The following is a 20,818-nucleotide window of genomic DNA, read 5'->3' as shown; positions in this document are numbered from 1 at the left end:
TGTGACGTTCAGCAGGGAGTGCTCGTGTGACTTAGTCTAACTTTATAACTGAAGCAGTGTTAATGGCCGAGCCCCTAGTGTGTGTCTGTTGTGTTCCAAGCACTGGTCTCAAATCCTGGTTTAATAATCCATCAGCACTCAAGAGGCGCCTGGGGGGCTCAAATCAGTAAAGCATCCGATTCTTGATTTCAGCTCAGGTCATGATGTCACAGTTCATGAGGTCGAACCCCCAAACTGGGCTCTGTGCTGGCAGTGTGGAGCCTCCTTGGGACTCTCCCTCTCCCTTTCTCTCTCTCTGCCTCTCCCACGCTCACATACTTGCTCTCTCACTCTCTCTCAAAATAAATAAACTTAAAAAATAATCCAACACCACTCTCATATCCCAGGGAAGGTCCTCCCTATAGGAGGGTACTAAGAGTTGTTCTATAGCTCTTTACTACAACCTTTATAATACTGAGAAACTAGTAATTATTTTTCCATTTCAAATATAGTTTGAAACCATAATTTAGGAAAATGACACTTAATAGTTTGAAGCTAGCTTTGCTCAATTACTCAATTACCAAAATTATTGAACCTTCAAAAGAAGGGGTACTTTTGATCATCAGATTCAGTTTAACCCACAAAATGAGAAGTGTGTTTCTGTCACTTCCCAAGAAGTGTCACTAGAAAGTGTTTTCCAGCTCTAGGCTTTAAGAAATGCATTTTCAATATCATTGGCTATAAATACAAGCAGCTACTTACCTGTCTGTCCATATGCAAAAATACAAGCATTATACCCCTGAAAGGCTTTTTCAAGAATTCCTTCCCCAAGGCACTTGAAAACCACCTCTTGACCTAAAAAACAAAACAAAATACAAAACTACCAAAGAAAAGAATGACTTTTCTTGACCTGTTTAGATTAATAATGAGCATCCTGGTTAACAATTGTCTCTCCATCCAAAAAGATGCTGACAGTGTATTGTGTGATTACTACTGTGGGGCTGTGTATTAAGAGCTCAGTTACTGGATCAGTTCATGATTCCACCCACTCTTTCCCTTTTGGACACTTCTCCAGGCACTGATGTTTCCTTTCCTTCGTGGGCCACACCGAAGCAGTGGCTAAATTCTGTTGCGCTTGAGAACTCTCTGTTCTCAAGAGTTGGTATTAAAATAGCATTCAGCAGAAATAGCCCTATCTCCCCGTCTGGATTCTGAGTCTGCAGTGAGCGGGGGCATTGTCAGACGCTTCTCGATAGGGGTAAGCACCTAGCACAGTGCGAAGAACAGACCAAGTGCAGAGAAACTGTTCATTGTTGGTGGAGGGGCTGTGTGGAGCAAAGGCACCTGTATTCCCGGGGTGCACTGGAGGAGGAGTCCCCCTCTGGGAGCCCGTCTACACTCACTGCTGCCTTTGGTGGCGTTAGTCACGTACTATACAGCCAGTAGCCACCAGCTGAAGAGTAACATGTGAACAGGGCAGGTGGCATTTACTACCCTTTGAAATTCCTGACTTTCTAACACTCATTCCCCATCATTAAGAGAATTAAAATGGTGCTCTCCTTCCTGTGCTCTCATATTCCTAAACAGTCTCACGATTACAGTATTTGCCCAAACTACTGGTTTAAACACCTCTTTCCTCACTGGACTGAGAACCCCCTTGACTGATGTCAGAGACTATAATCTGTTTATTTTTGTAATCCTAGGGCCTAGCACAAAATGCTTATTAATAACTGTTGGTTGAAAAAAAGGAGTCCTTTTTTTTTTTTTTTTAATCCTAGACAACAATTCCTTTTATATTTGGAAATGACAGAACAGAGCGTAAGCTTTCGGGTCTACTTCTTTTATGCAAAGTCGGATCTGATTTTAGCAGTCCCTTGTTATGGTGGGGCACCTCATGGCTGCAGAACGGGACTCTTATGAACGTTAAATGTGAAACAAGTAGTATTTTCAACCATTAGGCTGATGCAAATTAAAATTTTGGCAACAATACAGCTAGTCTGAGGAAATACCGGCATTTTCATTAGCTGCTGGTGGGAGAAAAAACAAATGCAGCCATCTGAGGAAACTCTCGCAGCACCTTTAAAAGAGCATATAAATGTGCCCATACCCTGGTCCCCTGTGCGGCACGCATCCTACAGGCATTCCCACAAGAGACCCCGTAATAGGATGCTCACGGCAGCAGTATTTTCCTACTTCTTTTTAACGTGTTTGTTTGTTTTTGAGAGAGAGTGGGAAGGGCGGGGGAGGGGGGCAGAGGACCCAAAGCAGGCTCTGCACTGTTAGCGGCGAGCCCAACGTGGGGTTCGAACTCACAAGCTGTGAGATCATGACCTAAGCCGCAGTCAGATGCTCAACCAACTGAGCCACCCAGGAGCCTCATGGTAGCGCTATTTCAATTCTCTAAGTTGGAATCAAGTTAAATGCCCAATAATAAGGGAGTAGAGAAATAAAATATGACTATTCTATATGACAGAAGATTACAAACTGTGTAAAACAAAATACAACAAACCTATGTTTGTAAACAATGCTGGAATTCAAAAACATAGCTGCGTTTAACAATAGTCATGTGCAAACTATGCAGGTAATATAAGAAGCTGATGTCAGAGAAAGAGAGGGAGGGAGGGAGGGGGAGAGAGACACTAAAGTTAAAAAAATGAAATGGAAGGAAAAATACCAAATTTGTATAACCTTATTTCTCTAATTCTTGACTTCTAACAACTAGCACAGAGTCTGGTATCTAAGAGTATTTAAAACATGTTGGTGTAATATGTGGAGTTTTTCAAAGGGTGTAACCACCCCTAAACATACAGGTTTGTTGTGAAGACCGGCTAAAGGTGTGTGTGTGTGTGTGTGTGTGTGTGTGTGTGTGTGTGTGTACACACATACAGACTGCAAAGAAGGTAATGTCAAAGTTAATACCCACTACGTCAACATTTTCTTCTTGTACATTTTCTCAAAATATCCTCCTTATTCCACACAGACCACCCCCCCCCCCCCCCCCCCCCGCAAGGCCCACACCAAAAGGCAGGCCTGAAATCTGGAGCGGAGCCCTGCAGTGTAGAATACAGGGAGTTAAAAACAGCCTGTGCTCAGGCGTGTGAGAACTGACCATGGTCCTCAGCCAGACCCAAGTGCCAGCCACCCACAGGCTCTGAAGGCACCACTTTCCTGGCACAAGCAGACGAATGGAGCCATCTTGTTTGATCTTCCACCTTGGTTAACCAGCCCCTCAGGAAGGGGGTGAGGGTGGGGACAAGATGCTTTAAGACTTGGCTGGGTCCATGGGCAAACATCCTGCCCATAATTCATGATTTCAACTCCTATTTAGTAACTTGAAAAAAAGTATGTGCTTGAGCTGACTGAAGGATTCAACTGCAGGGAAGCACTGTGGTTAGAGCTTGACCACGGCCATGCAAGAGGTCTGTGGCCACTCAGTCAGGAACTTCTCTCTTCCTGTTAGGTAGTGAGATGCAAAACTTCTGGCTTCTGCTCCTAAGACTGAATAGGATGGAAATATGAGGACTTATTTTCTCCATATTCTTTCTTTTTAATGTTTACTTTTGAGAGAGAGAGATTGCGTGTGTATGAGTGAGGGAGGGGCAGAGAAAGAGGGGATGGAGGATGTGAAGTAGGCTCTGCACTGACAGCAGAGAACTTAATACGGGGCTGGCGGGGCTGGTACTCACGAACCATGAGATCACAACCTGAGCCAAAGTTAGCTGCTTAACAGACTGAGTCACCCAGGCGCCCCTCTTCATATTCTTTTAAAGGCAAATCACAGTGTTTCTTACTCCTTGGTACAAATGGTCTCCTAAACTAAAGATCATTAGTCAAAAACAAACAAAAAAACAAACCAAGAATGAATGCTACAGAGCTACATGAAATAGGTTTAAGACCTGTCAAGTGAAAAAAACCACAAAACAATCCAAGATATGTATACTAAAATTGCACAAAAAATAGACCAAATGATTAGAGAATTCTCCAGGATATAAAAATATATGAATAAATTGGTTTGGGGGCACCTGGGTGGCTCAGTCAGATGAGCATGTGACTCTTGATTTTGGCTCAGGTTGTGGGATTGAGTCCCGCGTCAGCATGGAGCCTACTTAAGATTCTCTCTTTCTCCCTCCGGCCCTCTCCCCTCACATTCTCTCTCTCTCTCTCTAGGGAAAGGAAAAAGAAAAAAGAAAAAATGGGTTTTGCCTATGTCTAAATTATTACAGATACTAAAGAGGATATGAATTAACTTTTTAAGCTTGGATACTTTGTTATTTATGCAACAAAAAAGAAGAGAACTGTTATCATCCGCTCTGTTTGCACTGCAGGTTGTCAGTATATTGTATCACTGAATCCTTGCCATGCCCAGCACCAGCGGGCGTGGACTGTGATCTGTACGGAGGCTGGGGCTCTGAAAGGGGGATCAATTGCCCAAGGTCCCACCGCTAGCGAGGGCCAGGGCCTGGCTCTGCCCGCCCTGACTCCTGAATGTTCACGCAGAACCTTTCCCAGCATCAGTGACACGGTTCAGGACAACTGGGAGTCAGCTTCTCCCACCTCTGGTCTCTTGGGTATGATTTTTTTTCAAACAAACTCTAGAACTTACCACACCGCACAATGTTTTCCCATTTTTCTCTACCTCTGGGTTGTGAAAACAGGGGTGGTTGTATTCTAGCAGAGTCCCCAGCACCCAGTAGGCACTTTAATTTCCCAGGTTATTCCCATGTTGACACAGCTGCCCTCAGACTAAAGAGTGTTTAATTGGAGGTCCCTTTTCCTCATTAGTGAGGACTCAGGCATCAAAATATTATTTGCTGAACTTAAAAAGAAATGTTCAATTGCATTAGAGTTTATACTTTGATCAAAGTGTGGCTGTTTTTGAAATTCTAATGAGCCCCTAAAGACTCCAGTACCCTTGGTTAAATAAGGCACTGGGGACAGACGTGAATAGAGGTGTTAACATAATATGTATACTAATTGGACAATTTTGATAAAAATTACAGATTATACTTTTCCTGGCACCCATATAGTAGCCTCCTGGACACTAAAACAAAATACACGTGACAGAAAAAAAACAAACTAGTCTCTCTGATTTCTACTAAATATGTGCATATGCATTTCAAAAAGTCAAGTTCTCTTATTTAGTTATGCTTGACAAAATATAATTCAGATTTATCATATTTAATAAGGTTTTAGTTATAAGTAGGCAAGGAAAAACTTCTGGGAAATACAAAATGGAATGCGAAAAAATAGAAAATTATTATATTGTGTTTCTGGAAAGAGTTCATCTCTTTTCCATCCTTAAATAACTATCTTGAAGCAAAATTTGTAAAAGGATGAATATAAAGAACTATTGTTACCTTCATGTATTTTTACAGTTCTAAGCAAGATTGGATTCTAGAGAGACTAGGATACATTTTATCACTATGGCTTCATGTCTCAAGGGAAATTTATTCTTCTTTAAGACAGGAAATAATGAAGACTTTCCTACCTCCACAAGGTCACATCAACATTAATACTTTTTTATAGCTGCTTAGATTCTCACTGTATGTTTACCTGATGCAGTCGGTCCCCCACTATGGATATTTAGGTTATTTCCTATTTCTTACATATTTATTTTCGAGTACTTTTCTGTTGACTTTATCAGGCAAAACTCCAAAAAATCTAATTACTCAGTCCTCTAGCAATGCACCCTCAACAACATAGCTATTATCATTCTTCTTGGATTTGACCAAACTAAAATCTTCCTTTCCTTTGTTTATTGCCCACTTTGTATTTATACTTTAGTAAATTGATTATTTGGGTTATAGGTTTCCTTTTATAAATCAATTGGTTTAGTCACTGATTTTCTTACTTAAAAATGCTCATGTATATCAAGGGTATTAACCTTTGGCCTACTCTACATTGTAAATATTGTTTCCTAGGCTGTCATTTACTTTTTAGTCTCCTGTTCGTTTTTGTCATACAAAAGCTTTTGACTGTTCATATTAAAATCTTTCATCTTTTCCTTTGTAATTTTTCCTGTGGTAGATGTTATGCTTCCAAAATCCTTTTGTATTATTATTATTACCCCAAATTATATAGGGATCCACCTAGATTTTCTTCTAGTTCTGTTATTTTTGTTTTTTAGAGTTTTATTTTCAAACCTGAACTCTGCTCCTTACCAGCTGTGTGACCTTGAGCAAGTTCTCGGTTTCTACATTAGTATATCAAGAATAATGGCTGCTACCTTATTGGGTTGCTGGTATGATTTAATAAGGCAAGAAAGGTAAACTGTACACCATAGTGCCTAGGTGGTGTAAGTATAGAATATATTTTAGTTAATATCCATTATTATGATCCTCCCTTAAATCTTTAATCAACTATAATTAATTTTAGTAGAGAGAAGGAGGTAAATATCTAATTATTTTTCCTTAAAATAGTTCCTTCACTGGGGCACCTGGATGGCTCAGTGGGTTAAGCATCTGGCTCTTGATTTCAGCTCAGGTCATGATCTCAAGGTTTGTGAGATCAAACTCAGCATCGGGCTCCATGCTGACAGCACAGAGCCTGTTTGGAATTCTCTATCTGCCCTTTCTCCACTCATACTTGCTCATGCTCTCTCTCTCTCAAAACAAATAAACTTAAAAAAAAAATAGTTCCAGGGGCACCTGGGTGGCTCAGTCAGTTAAACATCTGACTTCGGCTCAGGTCATGATCTCACAATCCATGAGTTCGGGTCCCACATTGGCCTCTTGCACTGACAGCTCAGAGCCTGGAGCCTGCTTTGGATTCTGTGTCTTCCTCTCTCTCTGCGCCTTACCCCTCACTCGCACTCTGTCTGCCTCTCTCTCAAAATAAATAAACGTTAAAAAAAAATAGTTGATTCATCTTTTCAACCATTCTGTGAGGTAATCCAATTTCAAAGATAAAAGATAGGTATCCTTAGAAAAAAAATTAAAGGAATCATGTATGGCTATTTTTCTAGCAATAGAGAATTTTTTTAAATGTTTATTTATTTTTGAGATAGAGAAAGCATGAGTAGGGGAGAGGTAGAGAAAGAGGGAGACAGAGGATTCGAAGCAGGCTCTGCACTGACAGCAGTGAGCCTGATGCGGGGCTTAAACTCAGGAGTCACAAGATCATGATCTGAGCTAAAGTCAGATGCTCAACCTACTGAGCCACCCAGGCGCCCCTCTAGCAATAGAGAATAATTTTACATATTCCACTGACCAAATATAATGGTGGGATACTCTCGCACATAAAAGAGAGTGAGAGATCGAGCAAGTATATGGTAGAGGAATATTATGTTTTGTTTGTGTTGGGGTGTGTGTATGTGTGCAAGTGCTGGGTGTACATGGGATTTTATGTGTGCTGGGTGTATGTGTACGTGTGTGTGTTGGGGGTGTGTGTATGTGTGGTGCACATGTGTTGGGTTGTATGGGGGTATACATGTGTGTATGTGTGTTGGGGGTACATGTATGTCTATGCTGGGGGTATGTGTATGTTGGTGTGTATGTGTGTTACGTTGAAGCATGATGAGGAGAGGAAGAAAGAACGATATCATTTGGGAAAGGATATGTCAACCTATACCGTCCAGTAGAGGAAAAACACTTACCATTCTTTCATAACATTATCTCAGAAGGGTACGGGGGTTAAAATCCAACATAATAAATCCTATCAATAAAACTGCAAATAGAAACATCCTCTGTAGATTTCCCCTCATTTTTCTAATCCGGTGCCTTGTTAGCTGTATGACTCCCTGGCTGGGGTTATATTTAATCAATTCTTTGGTCTGGTAACTTTCAGGGCATTACTGGTATGATAAGAAACAACTATAAAAAAGCCCAACTGTCAATCAAAGCCTAAAAATGCACCGTGAACTCTTTACACAGCCTCCTAGCCTCCTCAACAAAACTGGCTCCCCATGAAACACAAGTGAGGACTGTACTTCATTCTGTGATAGACAGAAAACATTAGCTATCAAAGACCCTTACATGGTCTGTTAAAGAGAGTCTGGTTGATCCAAAAGACCAAAGGTTTCCTGCTTTGTTTGTTTCTATTTTTTAAACACAGCAGTCCCTTTTTGCAGCATAGGAGGAAAAAAAAAAGACTTGCCAACTAATTTTTGAAGCCCCTTCTGCAAAAAATAGGGCAGTTTATGTTGGATGGTGAGAATCAGGGAATCCATAAGAGATACAATATCTTCACCTAAATGTTTGCTGACCATTGCTCACCCTCAAAGAGAATGAAGCACTGTCTGTCTAGGGGAATGCACACTAGCCCGTAAGGGAGAGTTCAGAAGTCCTTGGGAAGCAGGAAGATTTCAGAGTACTTGTTTCTAACCCAGACAACCCAAGCAAAGCCACAACACTGTCAAACCCCAGAGGCTTGTGGCTTTTCGGCAGGACCAATGCCAGAGAGGAAGTGGCCCTCTCTGTATGTCAGCTCCACGTGTCTGTGCAAGGAGCCCACAGGGCAAACCTGACCTCCCTTGTTAATAACCATGACCAAAAAGACACCAATTTCCTCTGTGGGGTTTATGCTTAAAACCGCCTACAACTGTATGGACAAGTCTAAAACACAGGCATGCCCAAAGCAGTCTGTAACTCCATTTCACAGTTGCAGAGAGGGCTCCCGTGTGGAGTTTCTGCAACCAAGGTTAGACACCTGGCCCACCCACTCCTACGTCACATAAATAATACAGATCTTCGAAAAGCATATACTCTGAGTCTCCATGCTTGTGCATAATCTGTCCCTACTGGGGATCACAGCAATGGATTCAAAGCTATTATGTGTGTGCACTGAGAACCAAGTAACCGAGGTCATTCTCTCTCTGTAGCAGGACCTGAGAGCAAAGCATAGACCAACTAGGGATGTGAGACAAAATGCACATTCCATCCATATACCCAACACCTGATTACCAACGAGGCAGTTACAGTGGGCTATGTTGTAGGAAATGGAAGAAAAAATGTGAGGGCATATCCCTTGTCTTATTTGCAACCTGCATTAGGCAAGGTAGTCTCACCTAGATCATGGCTCAATAAAACAGTAAGTGTGGCAATATGAGGCTAGACATGACATATGCATGGAATATTTCTCATTTTTCTTTAAATTTTTTAAATGTTTATTTTTGAGGGAGAGAAAGAGAGAGAGAGAGACAGAATATGAACATGGGAGTGGCAGAGAGAGAGAGAGAGAGGGAGACACAGAAGCCAAAGCAGGCTCCAGGCTGTCAGCACAGAGCCCGACACGGGGCTCGAACCCACGAACCAAGAGATCATGGTCTAAGCCGAAGTCAGACAGTCACTTGACTGAGCCACCCAGATGCCCCCTATTTCTCATTTTTCTAAAGCGGGAACAGGGAAAAGCATTCAAGATTCCAACATAATCAATACTTTGGTCAGTTTATACAGAGTCTCCTGCTTTCCTTCTTGTCTCTCTTTTCTCTCTGGAGTTAGAGCGATAAAAGATGTCCGAGCTCAGTATCTGTGATGCGGAGCTCCTGGGCCTGCTCATTTGTGAGGGTGTTTCCCCACTTCCAAGCAGGGCCGACGGCCACTGCGATTCTTCTGATGAGTCTGGACCTGGCAGGTGGCCCAGTTCCAAACGAGAGCACCTGGATCCTGCAAGACCGGACGGGTCCCCCCGCACACTTGCAGCAGCGAGGAATGCCCAGCCTGGACCACGCTTTGGCAAATCCCTCTCCCAAACAGCACAGCTCAGAAACTGTCCCATGTAGTGAAGTTGAGCCTGGCTTAAGTTAAATCACCAAAAACTACAGAGTTCAGATGGAAAAAAAAAGAAGGCTTTAAGGATTGACCTGGTGACACTAGATTTCAGTTTTAACCTCAGAAGTTTGCCAGGAAGGGGCGTGGATAAAAGGATCCTGAGGAAGTGGGCCATGAGGGTGCCGGGAGAGCACGGGGCCATCTTCCATCATGGCGTCCATGGGCTTCCGCCCTGCAGTTCGTGGGAGTCTTGCTTGCAGCATGGCATGGGTGACTCACCCAGAAGGATGTTTCCACCCCAGCAACAGTGCTGGGACGACTCCTGAGCTGGCAGTGAACCCTGGCTTCTTTTCTGTTGGTAGATAAGGTGGCTGAGTCAGCCGCGGGGAGGGTCAAGCATCAGTGCCCAAGTGGGAAGAAGAAAATAAGTCACCGTACGTGTGAGGACTGTCTGACAGAGAATGTATTTGCAGTTACTTTGTAGGGTGTTTTCACATAAGCCATCTGCTAAGAAAGTAAGCGTTCATTTCTGTCTGATATATTCACTCTAGTACAGGAGCTGGCCAGACCCAACATCCCTGCTGGCCGACGGGGAGCACAATATTGACAGCATGTGAGAGGAGATTAAAACAAGGCCCAAACCAAACACAGGCATTGGGACTCCAGAGAACGTCTGACAGGAGGGAGAATGCTATTAGAATTACTCCTGGCTGGGTTCCAAGCCAGAGAGCACTGCAACGTGATTTCTACACACAGCCACTTTTGGGGATGTCACAGAAGAGAGGACCGCCTGAGATTACAGGAGAATCCATAAAAGCTTCACATATAACTGTCACTGACTCAAATCCACCTTTACTATTGCTTTTCAGCTTTGTCACAGGTAGCAGGACCTCTACAAACCTCAGTCTTCTCATCTCTCAAATGGGGTCAGTAATAGTTTCAACATGACTGGCTACATGATGATTAAATGACCCCACTGCAGGTAGAGGGGTGAGCACAGTGCTGGGAACCTAGTGCTCAAAAGTGTACTGTCTACCATGATTATTATCCACCTCCTTAAACCCTGCATTATGTTAATGATGTCTCTGGATACCAATAAATAAGGAATAGAGAGGGATGAAGAAATGAAAGCCTGTAAGAAGGTGGCGCTGAGTGGGATTAAAAAAGAGGAGTAGAAGGGTGCCTGGCTGGCTCAGCTGGTAAAGCGTGCAACTCTTGATCTCAGAGGTGTGAATTCGAGCCCCACACTGGGCGTGAGCCTACTTTAAAAAACAATAGGGGATGTCCGGGTGGCTCAAGTCAGTTAAGCATCTGACCTCAGCTTAGGTCATGATCTCACGGTTTGTGGTTTCAAGCCCTGTGTCGGGCTCCATGCTGACAGCTCAGAGCCTGAAGCCTGTTTTGGATTCTGTGTCTCCTTCTCTCTCTGCCCGCCCCGCCCCCCCCTCGCCCCGCCACTCATGCTCTCTGTCTTTCAAAAATAAACAGGAAAAAAGATAGGAGTAGAGGTAAGAGAAGAGAGAAGTGCACACATGCTCATATGCACATACATATTTAGACGCACACACATTTACACACTGACACTCACACACCACTCACACACGTAGACACATACCCATATTTGAATATACACACTCACAACACACACACTCAAACACACACAAATGCACACTCATACGCTCTCTCTTTTTAAAAATTCTACCAATATTAGCTTAGTTCCTTTATTTCAGAAAGGTTGTTCTCACCAGTAAAGCTGGCGCACCCAAGAGAAGAGTCAAGACTCCTCTCTTAACGATCTCACGGGACACAGGAAACATCCATGTGGGGTGGAGGGACGTGAACTGAAACAGTCCCAGTGTGGGCACCTGGCACACTTTACCAAACACAAATACAACCCCACCATGAGTAAACTTCAGTCAACATTAAAGATTCCTGTGATACCAAAAAAAAAAAAAAAAGTTCTCTTAACTGACCTGCGCTTGCCCAGCTTTCTGAATTAAGTGACATTCTCTTCCGTCTGTAAAACAGTACACTGGGGGATGTCCGCTCTGCCCTGAACCACCCCAGCTGCTCGGCTGTGCTCAGGACCCCCACCTGCTGAGCTATGTTCTCACAAAGGGTCAGCTGCATTTGCTCCTAAACTCGTTTATGTCGATTGTACTTCTCTGCAATTACATAATTTTATTAACGAATGAAAAAAGAGAGTTGCTGATTCTACGAAAACTAAGTTGGACGCTTAAGGAAGCAACTTGATCAGGGGTGGTCAACAAAAGAATTGTCAAATTAGGTACAGGGAAGACAACTGGCAAAGGGCGATAAAAGAAAAAGAAAAATCTAGAAGAACTCTGAGGTCAGACTGTTTCCTACGTGTCTCTGAAGACGGCATGTATCATTTATAATGAATCTCCACATTACCAAATTTTTCAAAGAATCAGCCACTACTGCTTCTCACAACTAGAGGGAAAATGTCTATGGTTTTGACAAACCTAACAGCTAACAGTTAGAGTATGCGTACTGTGCAAGGTGCTTGCTGAGTAGCTTCTTGTACGCGTGAACAGTCAAAGAATGAACCAACACAGTACACTTTGCTAAAATACTGGTTCTATTTCGGCCACTGCTGGCTTTTAGAATGTAAAGTGTTTTGTCTCTTTCCTGTTCTTAACTTCAGGTGAACAGTGTGAAAGAGAAATCATTTCTGCCTGTGAGCACGTATAATGTCCCATATCATGGGAACAGAATCAAACACGGCTGCTTGCCCCACAGCAACAGCTCACAGCTCGGAGGCTCACAGCACAAAGCTACGTGAGCAGAGCAAGGATCAGACACATAACCTTTCTCTTGAACTGCAGGCTGTTAACAATGCCCCAAAACACACGCTTCAGCAAGTTTGAGCAACGTGCCATACGGTGAGCAATGTTATATTATTTCTAAGTCAGTAGTTGAGAAGCTGTGGGCCAGGAAATGTTCACATCCACATCGATCCCCAGATATGACCAGACTGGTTTTTATTTCTATTTTTTAAAGATTTTTTTTTTACATTGATTTATTTGAGAGAGAGAGAGAGAGAGAGAGAGAGAGAGAGAACGAGAACAGGAGGGGCAGAGGGAAAGGAAGACAGAGAATCCCAAGCAGGCTCCACACTATCAGCATAGAGCCCGATGTGGAACTTGAGCTCACAAACCATGAGATCATGACCTGTGTTGAAAACAAGAATGACACTTAACCAACTGAGCCACCCAGGCACCTCAAAGATTTTATTTTTTAAGTAATCTCTACACCCAATGTGGGGCTCGAACTTACAACCCCGAGATCAACAGCTGCACACTCTACCGACTGAGCCAGCCAGGTGCCCCTCACTAGACTAGTTTTTATTTTTGGCATGAAGATTTATAGAAAAATAGGTCTGTGAAAAATATCCCCCCACTAGGAAGAAAACTGAAATCGAGGGGATTGACAGTCACTGCTATTTACCATAATGGTACATTTTAGGCAGTGATGAAACATAGACGAATTCATTGTCGAGAAAGCCTTAATTACAATCAGTAGTGATGTAAACATTTACAAAGGTTGATTACCTGTCAGTATTCATTACCATAACTTCAGAGTGCTAAATGTGGATTTATGTCTATGTGCATATATATATATGGTGAAGATCAGGGGAAGATAAGAGTTTATGTACAGGGGGTGCCTGGGTGGCTCAGTCAGTTAAGCCTGACTTTGGCTCAGGTCATGAGCTCGCGGTTTGTGAGTTCGAGCCCCACATTGGGCTCTGTGTGCTGACAGCTCAGAGCCTGGAGCCTTGCTTCCGATTCTGTGTCTCCCTCTCTCTCTGTGTTCCTTCCCTCCTCACACTCTGTCTCTTGCTCTCTCTCAAAAATAAATAAACATTTAAAAAAAGAGTTTATGTAGAAATATATCAAGCTTCAGGTGCCTAATTCTGCAGGTTTTCTGTTTTGTTTTGTTTTTTTAGTTCTGCACAAAGGTGTTTGCTTTAAAGACTCAGAATTATCTACCAGACAAGCATTATTATGCCTACCTAACCCCAAAAGTTATAATAAGAAATAATACAGTTAAAATGTAAAGCGTCTCAAAGCCGGATTCAATGCAATGCAAATGGCTTAACAAACGAGTCTTTGACTCGCCTCTGAAAAGTCCCCTGGGACAGCTGTATGGCCAGCACAAAATGTCTGATTCATGTTTTATCAGAGGGCTAGACGGGATCTGAGATCACCCAGGGCCCTATCTCCTCCTTCCACTGATGAGGAAACAAATCCCCAAAGGTGAGCGGCTGGCAGCAAAACCAGGTGTGGTCCACTCCAGGACCACGCATCCTCTTTCCCCAGGGCTGATGCTGTGATCCTCACGACTTCTACCATGTGACCACGATAAAGACCGTAAATATTAAGTGAGCTGCTCCTATGTGCCAAGCACTGGCTTCAGTACTTTCCACAAACAGGTCATCTGGTCCTCAAATCAACTCTATGAGATGGCAGTGATTATTGTCCTCAAGTAACATGTGAGGAAACAGAAGTGCAGTGAGATTCTGTGGCTCACTGGTCCTTACAGGTCAAAGGCGGTGAGGGCAGGATTGGAACCCGGGCCATCTGGGGGCGGGGTAGGAGCCCACATCCTTCCTTCTAGCACTGCAACAACCCGCTGTCATGCCATTAACACACCACGGACTTGAGTATTTCTACGCCAGAAAGCCTGAGAGTGGAGGGTGTTGCTGTCACTTTTCACAAATAGTGAAACAGAACAATGAGACATACCACATGGGACTTAACACCCCTGCCTTCGGCTGCTCTCTCCAATCCTGTGCTTCTGGTCTTTCCCTCTGCCCTCCCCTCCTTCCCACCCCCACCCCCCACCCCAGGTTTTGAGAGCTGCCTTTAGAGCTCCTAGTCCCTATCAATGACACCATTATTCATTGAGCCTGACAAATAGGTCGGTTTCAGGAAATTTGTGCTTCTCCTTCTGCATTTCCTCTATTTCCCATCAGAGCATGAATGACTTCTATCTTAATGTTTCTATTCACAATTAAGAAGGAACTGCAATTTCTTTTTTAATGAAGAGAAAGGAAACCAAGTTAGTATGAAACCAGTCAGCTAATCTACCAGTAATGTATTTAGTGGGCAATTTATGAATGAAAAATCTGAGAGAATAGTTAGCAAGAGTTTTACTTTTTGCTAAGGTGGTCACTGTATTTGTACAATATTAGGACCATCCAAATAACAAGAGAATGGCTCTCCGAATTTTGTTATTAGACATTGCTCTGTGAGCTGAGAGAGTCCTGTATTTGAGGCAATCATGAAGACCAGAAGTGGTAAATTTTAGACTATCGGTATTTTTAAAAATCATTCTTATCTTTTTAAATATTTCCGATCATACTGCTTTGTAATGCAGAGCTCCAGAAATCTTTAGCTTCACATTTGAATTTTATCATCTGTACTGAATAAAGTTATTTCCCATTAAAAAAAAAAAGTTTGTCCTATATTCAGGGATATGAGTGATGTATTGCAGGCTACAATGGTCCCTTGGGCAATAGGAGTGTATGTGATTCTAGAAGATAGGACAAAGAAAGATCTCCTCGCTTAAGCATTATTTTATCCACATCACCACAACAGCCCGTTGTTGTTTTTTTTAACCACATCAGCCTAAACCAATAATCAGTCTAAACTAAACTCAGTTTCCTTTCTTATTATCTGGCCTTACTCAGCAAGTACAAATAGGTCTCGCACTGCTTTCCTCCAACAACACACCTTCTGTTAAGACAAGTACTTAGACTATGCTCGTTCCAACTTCTCCATCTTCACTTACGGAAAGGCCAAGTGAGGTGTCACTGATGGGCACCTGATGGGCACCTTCCGTTGGTCAGCGCACTGAGTTCCTGAGCCCTCCTGGATGCCATGTTGCTTCTCTTATCTAGAAGCCCGCTATGCTGGCTTTTGCTACACCTATTACGCTTCGCTTCGTGCCCAGTTTTGGTCCCTTGTCCCCTAGATACTTTCCCAGGCAACTGCTCGGCCCTTCCAGATTTTGCCCTTCCTTGGGTTTTCTATGCCCCTTAAAATCTGTGAAACGGACAATTTAACTAAATATTATCTCAAAATGTTTACTGTTGTTTGTTATGCATTCTTTTGCTTTCCACCTAACTTTTTGATTCTCCAGGGCTTCCGAGGCTGCACACACTGTAGGGTTTCATGAATACTTCAGGAACTGAGACCTGCTGGCTCCCTGGGTTATATAAGAGGAACCACAGCACTGGGCTGGACACAGAGTGGGTAGTGGGGAGTCATGGAGAAGAGGGTGAGGAAGGTAGACTGAGGCTATGGAATACAGGTCCCTAAATGTAGTCCAAGGAGTATAGATTTTATCTCTAAGTGCTGAGGAGTCCTTGAAAGTATCTGAGAATTGCAAGGGAAGAGTTCTAATTCACGAAGGTATATCTGGCTATATCTTTTTTAAAAATATAATTTATTGTCAAATTGGCTTACATACAACACCCAGTGCTCATCCCAACAAGTGTCCTCCTCCATGCCCATCATCCATTTTCCACTCTCCCCCATCCCCCCCATCCCCCCTCAGTTTGTTCTCTGTATGTAAGAGTCTCTTATGCTTTGTCTCCCCCTCCCTCTCTGTAACTACTTTTTTCCCCTTCCCTTCCCCCATGGTCTTCTGTTAAGTTTCTCAAGATCCACATATGAGTGAAAACATATGATATCTGTCCTTCTCTGACTGACTTATTTCACTTAGTATCATACCTTCCATTTCCATCCACGGTGCTGCAAATGGCATCATTTCATTCTTTCTCATTTATCTGGCTATATCTTGAAACATCGACTGAACAAAGCTTGGGCTTTGTATAGCCACAGCATTTGTCCTCATGTTTCTGCTATAGTAGGAAATGTTTTACTTTTGTAGTTTATTTAAATCCAGAAGTACACACCCAACACGCACACGCACACGCACAGAAATACTGTGCTCACACTCAAAGCAGACTGTTTTAGACTCTGTAGAATTTATTGTCTAAAGTCCTAATAGGCCAATAAAAAAGACAAATTAATTACAACCAACATTCAGAAGTGATTATTCACTTTAATGGAATACATTTGCTAAAGGTGTAGGAATGATGTTTGAAAGGAAGGCTAATTTACCCACTGGGAGCAAATGAAGAAATTTTCCTGATTCCAGACCGTTCGCTTTTGAAAAAATTATATAGCAAATAACTTCTCAACAAGTTTGCTTTATGTGGCAAGGAAAAGGCTGTCACTAGACAGCCAGAGTGCGTGGGTGGCTTAGTCTGTTGAGCATCGGACTTTGGCTCAGGTCATGATCTCATGGTTCGTGAGTTTGAGCCCCGTGTTGGGCCCCAGCTTGAAGCCTAAAGCCTGTTTGGGATTCTGTGTGTCTCCCTCTCTTTGCCCCTCCCTGACTTATACCTTGTCTCTCTCTTTCAAAAATAAATAAACATTTAAAAAAAGAAAGTAAATGATAAAGGGACACCTGGGTGGCTCAGTCAGTTAAGCATCTGACACAACTCTTGGTTTCAGCTCAGGTCATGATCTTGCAAGTTGTGAGTTTGAGCCCCACATTAGGCTTTGCACTGACAGTGTGGGGTCTGCTTGGGATTCTCTGTCTTTCTCTCTATCCCCCTCATCTCTCAAAATAAATAAACATTAAAATAAAAAGTAAATGAGAAAGTCATTCAGCTAATGGTCTTATAAGTAGAGTTGAGGAGAAAACACTCATTAAAACTAAATAAAGAAATGGTGACACAATCAAAAGAGTAGGAATCAGGGGCTCATGGGTGGCTCAGCCGATCAAGCTCTGGTCATGATCTCACAGTTCGTGAGTTTGAGCCCCGCATTGGGCTCTGTGTTGATAGTGTGGAGCCAGCATGGGATTCTCTCTCTCCCTCTCTCTGCCCTCCCCCATATACAATCTCTCTCTCTCAAACATAAAAAAGTAAACAATTAAAAAAATTAAAAATTACTAGTCATCTGTGTTCGATGGACTAAGGATGAAATGCCTTAAGGAAGAAACACTAGCAAAATGTGAGGCCGGGAGGCCATGTTTCCCTGAGGAATGTACAGTTCACATCACCTATGACTGTGAGGACATGAGCGGGTCCCGGAAACCAAATAGCATCTCTGCTTCGCTTGAATCAGTGGAGAGATGAATTCCCACATTAGCAACAAGGAAAGACATGGCACATTAAACCTCTTCTTCGTGTGATGAACACAACAGCTACCGTCTCTGCCTTGAGGTAGTTCCCCATTATTTCTAAGTGATAGAACACCTCTAAAGATACTAACACCCTTCACAGGGGAAAAACCTGAGGCTTAAAAAACAAAAGAAAACACACCCATGACTTCTTAGCAAGTTAGTGGAGGAGTCAGGTCCTGAAATCGAACCTTGTTGACTTCAAAGCCCACATGCTGAAATTGGAAAGAATGAGTGTGAATTTTATGGGAAAAAGAGAAAACAGACGAAGAATCCTGAGGCCCAAAAATCAAGTGAAGAGAGAGTTGACTTACCAGCATATTTTGTAGTGTTAGATTCATCCATGGACCAAAAGCAATAATCGAAGGCAAATACCTGAATGAAAGAAGAAGATACTAAAGATTAGTAAACTTCTAGGAGTACATCAAACTACAAAAAAAAAAAAAAAATTCCCTGATGAAGATGAGGATCCCTATTACTGTCTGATTAAAAAATAAAAACCAAACACTATAGGTTTAATGCTTTATTAATCCTAAAGTTTCTTTTGGACTACACTGATGGTTATCTTACTGTATTAGAGTCAGTTGCAAATGAATAGGCTATTCATCCAGAAGAAAACAACCAGATATCTTAACCAAAACAAACAAACAAAAAAATTGAACAATACCATTTGGTGAGAAAAAAAACAATGACTTCTCACCCAAGTCCACAGTTCCTGCCTCTACTAACGCCACTGGCGAGATTCCCATGGCTTCTCCAATAACACGAAGTGATCAACTTGCACTCAAACCACTTCTAGCTTTCTGTGATGCTACCATTTGTAGCCAAAGCTCCAAACTCCCCACATTCCCACCTTGGACTCTGTTCCCTGTTTCAGCATGCCATCTTGGGCCAAGTCTTGCTAAAAAACCAATAACTCACTCTTGAGTGCATTTGCTGTAGTTAACTAAATGACTACTATGTATCGGGAAAGGTTGATGCTTCTGTTCGTAATCTCATCCCATCACTACTTCCATGCATATGACCACCACTCGTGTTCCAGTCATCATTAGCAGATGCAGAGGGCAATGTTCCCCAAAGTGTGATCCAAGAAAACAGTAATTTCAGGAGATACTTCATGAAAAAAACAATTAAACTGTGTTGGAAATGGAAATTTCACCGTTTGAGATCCTCAATGCAATTCTCAATATTAAAGGTTCTGGAAGATTATCCAGCAAAGAAAATCATTTAATTGATTAACTGGAGGAAGGCTCCACTCTCAGCGCAGAGCCCAACTTGGGGCTCAATCCCAGGACCCCGGGATCATGACCTGAGCCAAAAGAGTCGGACATTCAACCAACTGAGCCACCAGGTGCCCCCAAAATGCTTTGTATTTCTTAAGGCCCAATTCAATATATTTTTCATCCAGAAAATATTTCTTGGTTAAATCCAAAAGAATTCTCTCTCCTCTCTGAAATCTTACAATGCTGTTTAATCCTTTTTCTTGCCCCTCTTACACCACTGATCTGTTTTTCCTTTATCATGTATATGATCCCTGCATACGGTTTATCTCCGCTGGTCAAGGAAGTTCCTTGAAGGCAGGAACCATACGTAATTCATACTTGTATCCTAGAGTGTTCACAGCAGTTATTTATAATAATTTGTTGAATGATTAATGATACTGAGACCTTGCAAGAAAGCAGGTACTTTTTAAATCATAAAAAGATAAGTTATGCTCTGAATAGTTTCAGTATTACATACACTTTCATGCGTTTACAACCAATTCAGGTATATCCAATGCACACAACTTACATCATCAATCTCAAATCCAAATTCAATTTGTTACTTATACACACTTATTCACTCCGGCCTTTTAGTAACCAAGGTAAAGCGAACACGAGTTTCAGCCAGCAGAATGTGGGATATTTACTGCATTTGGACGGCTCTTCCAGGACTCCAAAGACCACACAAGCGAAATCCAGTTAATCTTCCTGCCTCTAGGCAAGACTCAACTTCAACACTTCTGAGACATGATGATCTGTCTTGTTTTTAAACATTTCCAGAAAAGGAGATTCCACAACCTCCCTTTAATGGCATCTTATAACACTTAACCTCCATTCTCAGGGCATTTTTCCCTTCCTTTTGTCCTAAGTCAACTCTCCTTACTTTAAATGGCCAACAGAGGCTATTTTCCAATGTTGATGTATTCTCGTTGTTTTCCTCTAGAGTCTCAATGAATTCCTCTTAGTAGCTGCTCTAATACAGGGAAATAATCATTTACTCTCCATATGTTGACTTTCCGTACCTACCTAAAATTTATTTTTAACCATTTGCTACTCTGCATACAGGGTGAGAAGGCTGGGGAGTTACATTTACAGCAACGCTACTTGAAAGAAAATGAAATCCACCCCAAATTTGAGGGTCTACCTCTCAGTAACAATCATTCCAAATTCTGTGCCAACTTCCATTTCTAGCGGTTAATAAAGTTGGTTTTGCTCACAAAGAGGAAGATAAAAAAAATTTTCATTTTAACCATTTGCCTCCTAAAATTCAACCCCTGCAAAGGAGATTTAAAAGGAAACAAACAAATAACAACAAAAACCTGCAGAGAGAAAAGGCCCATGGTAGTACTGGTGGATAGGATTGTTTTCTGTTTGCCAAAAATAATTCCCTCATCTGAATTATGTCTCGAATTTCAAAACTTTGGATGACAGACATTTTAGAATGGCCATCCCTCTTCCAGTCATGGAGTACAGGTGATTATTTTACCAAATATTTGCCATTTAAAAAGTTGACTCTCGGGGCGCCTGGGTGGCTTAGTCGGTTAAGCGTCCGACTTTCGCTTAGGTCATGATCTCGCGGTTCGTGGGTTCGAGCCCCGCGTCGGGCTCTGTGCTGACTGCCAGCTCAGAGCCTGGAGCCTGTTTCAG

The 20,818-nt window shown here is 42.4% G+C and overlaps 1 protein-coding gene across 4 annotated transcripts in view; it reads right to left on the bottom strand.

Annotated features, from left to right (window-relative positions):
- The window catches only part of KIF13A (kinesin family member 13A), a 216,955-nt gene that overhangs the window by 88,582 nt on the left and 107,555 nt on the right, over positions 1-20,818 (bottom strand). For all 4 annotated transcript variants that reach the window (XM_039248577.1, XM_039248579.1, XM_039248578.1 and 1 more), the window contains exons 4-5: positions 18,224-18,284; positions 742-834 (exon numbers count right to left, since the gene is read on the bottom strand). In XM_039248577.1, the coding sequence (XP_039104508.1) occupies positions 742-834; positions 18,224-18,284 (154 nt within the window). The remainder of the gene's footprint in view (positions 1-741; positions 835-18,223; positions 18,285-20,818) is intronic.

The sequence above is a fragment of the Hyaena hyaena genome, unplaced genomic scaffold, assembly GCF_003009895.1.
Source record: "Hyaena hyaena isolate Hyena2069 unplaced genomic scaffold, ASM300989v1 scaffold_313, whole genome shotgun sequence".
Taxonomy (NCBI): domain Eukaryota; kingdom Metazoa; phylum Chordata; class Mammalia; order Carnivora; family Hyaenidae; genus Hyaena; species Hyaena hyaena.
Note: the sequence above shows the minus strand (reverse complement) of the source record. Positions and strands in the feature narration are given on the sequence as shown.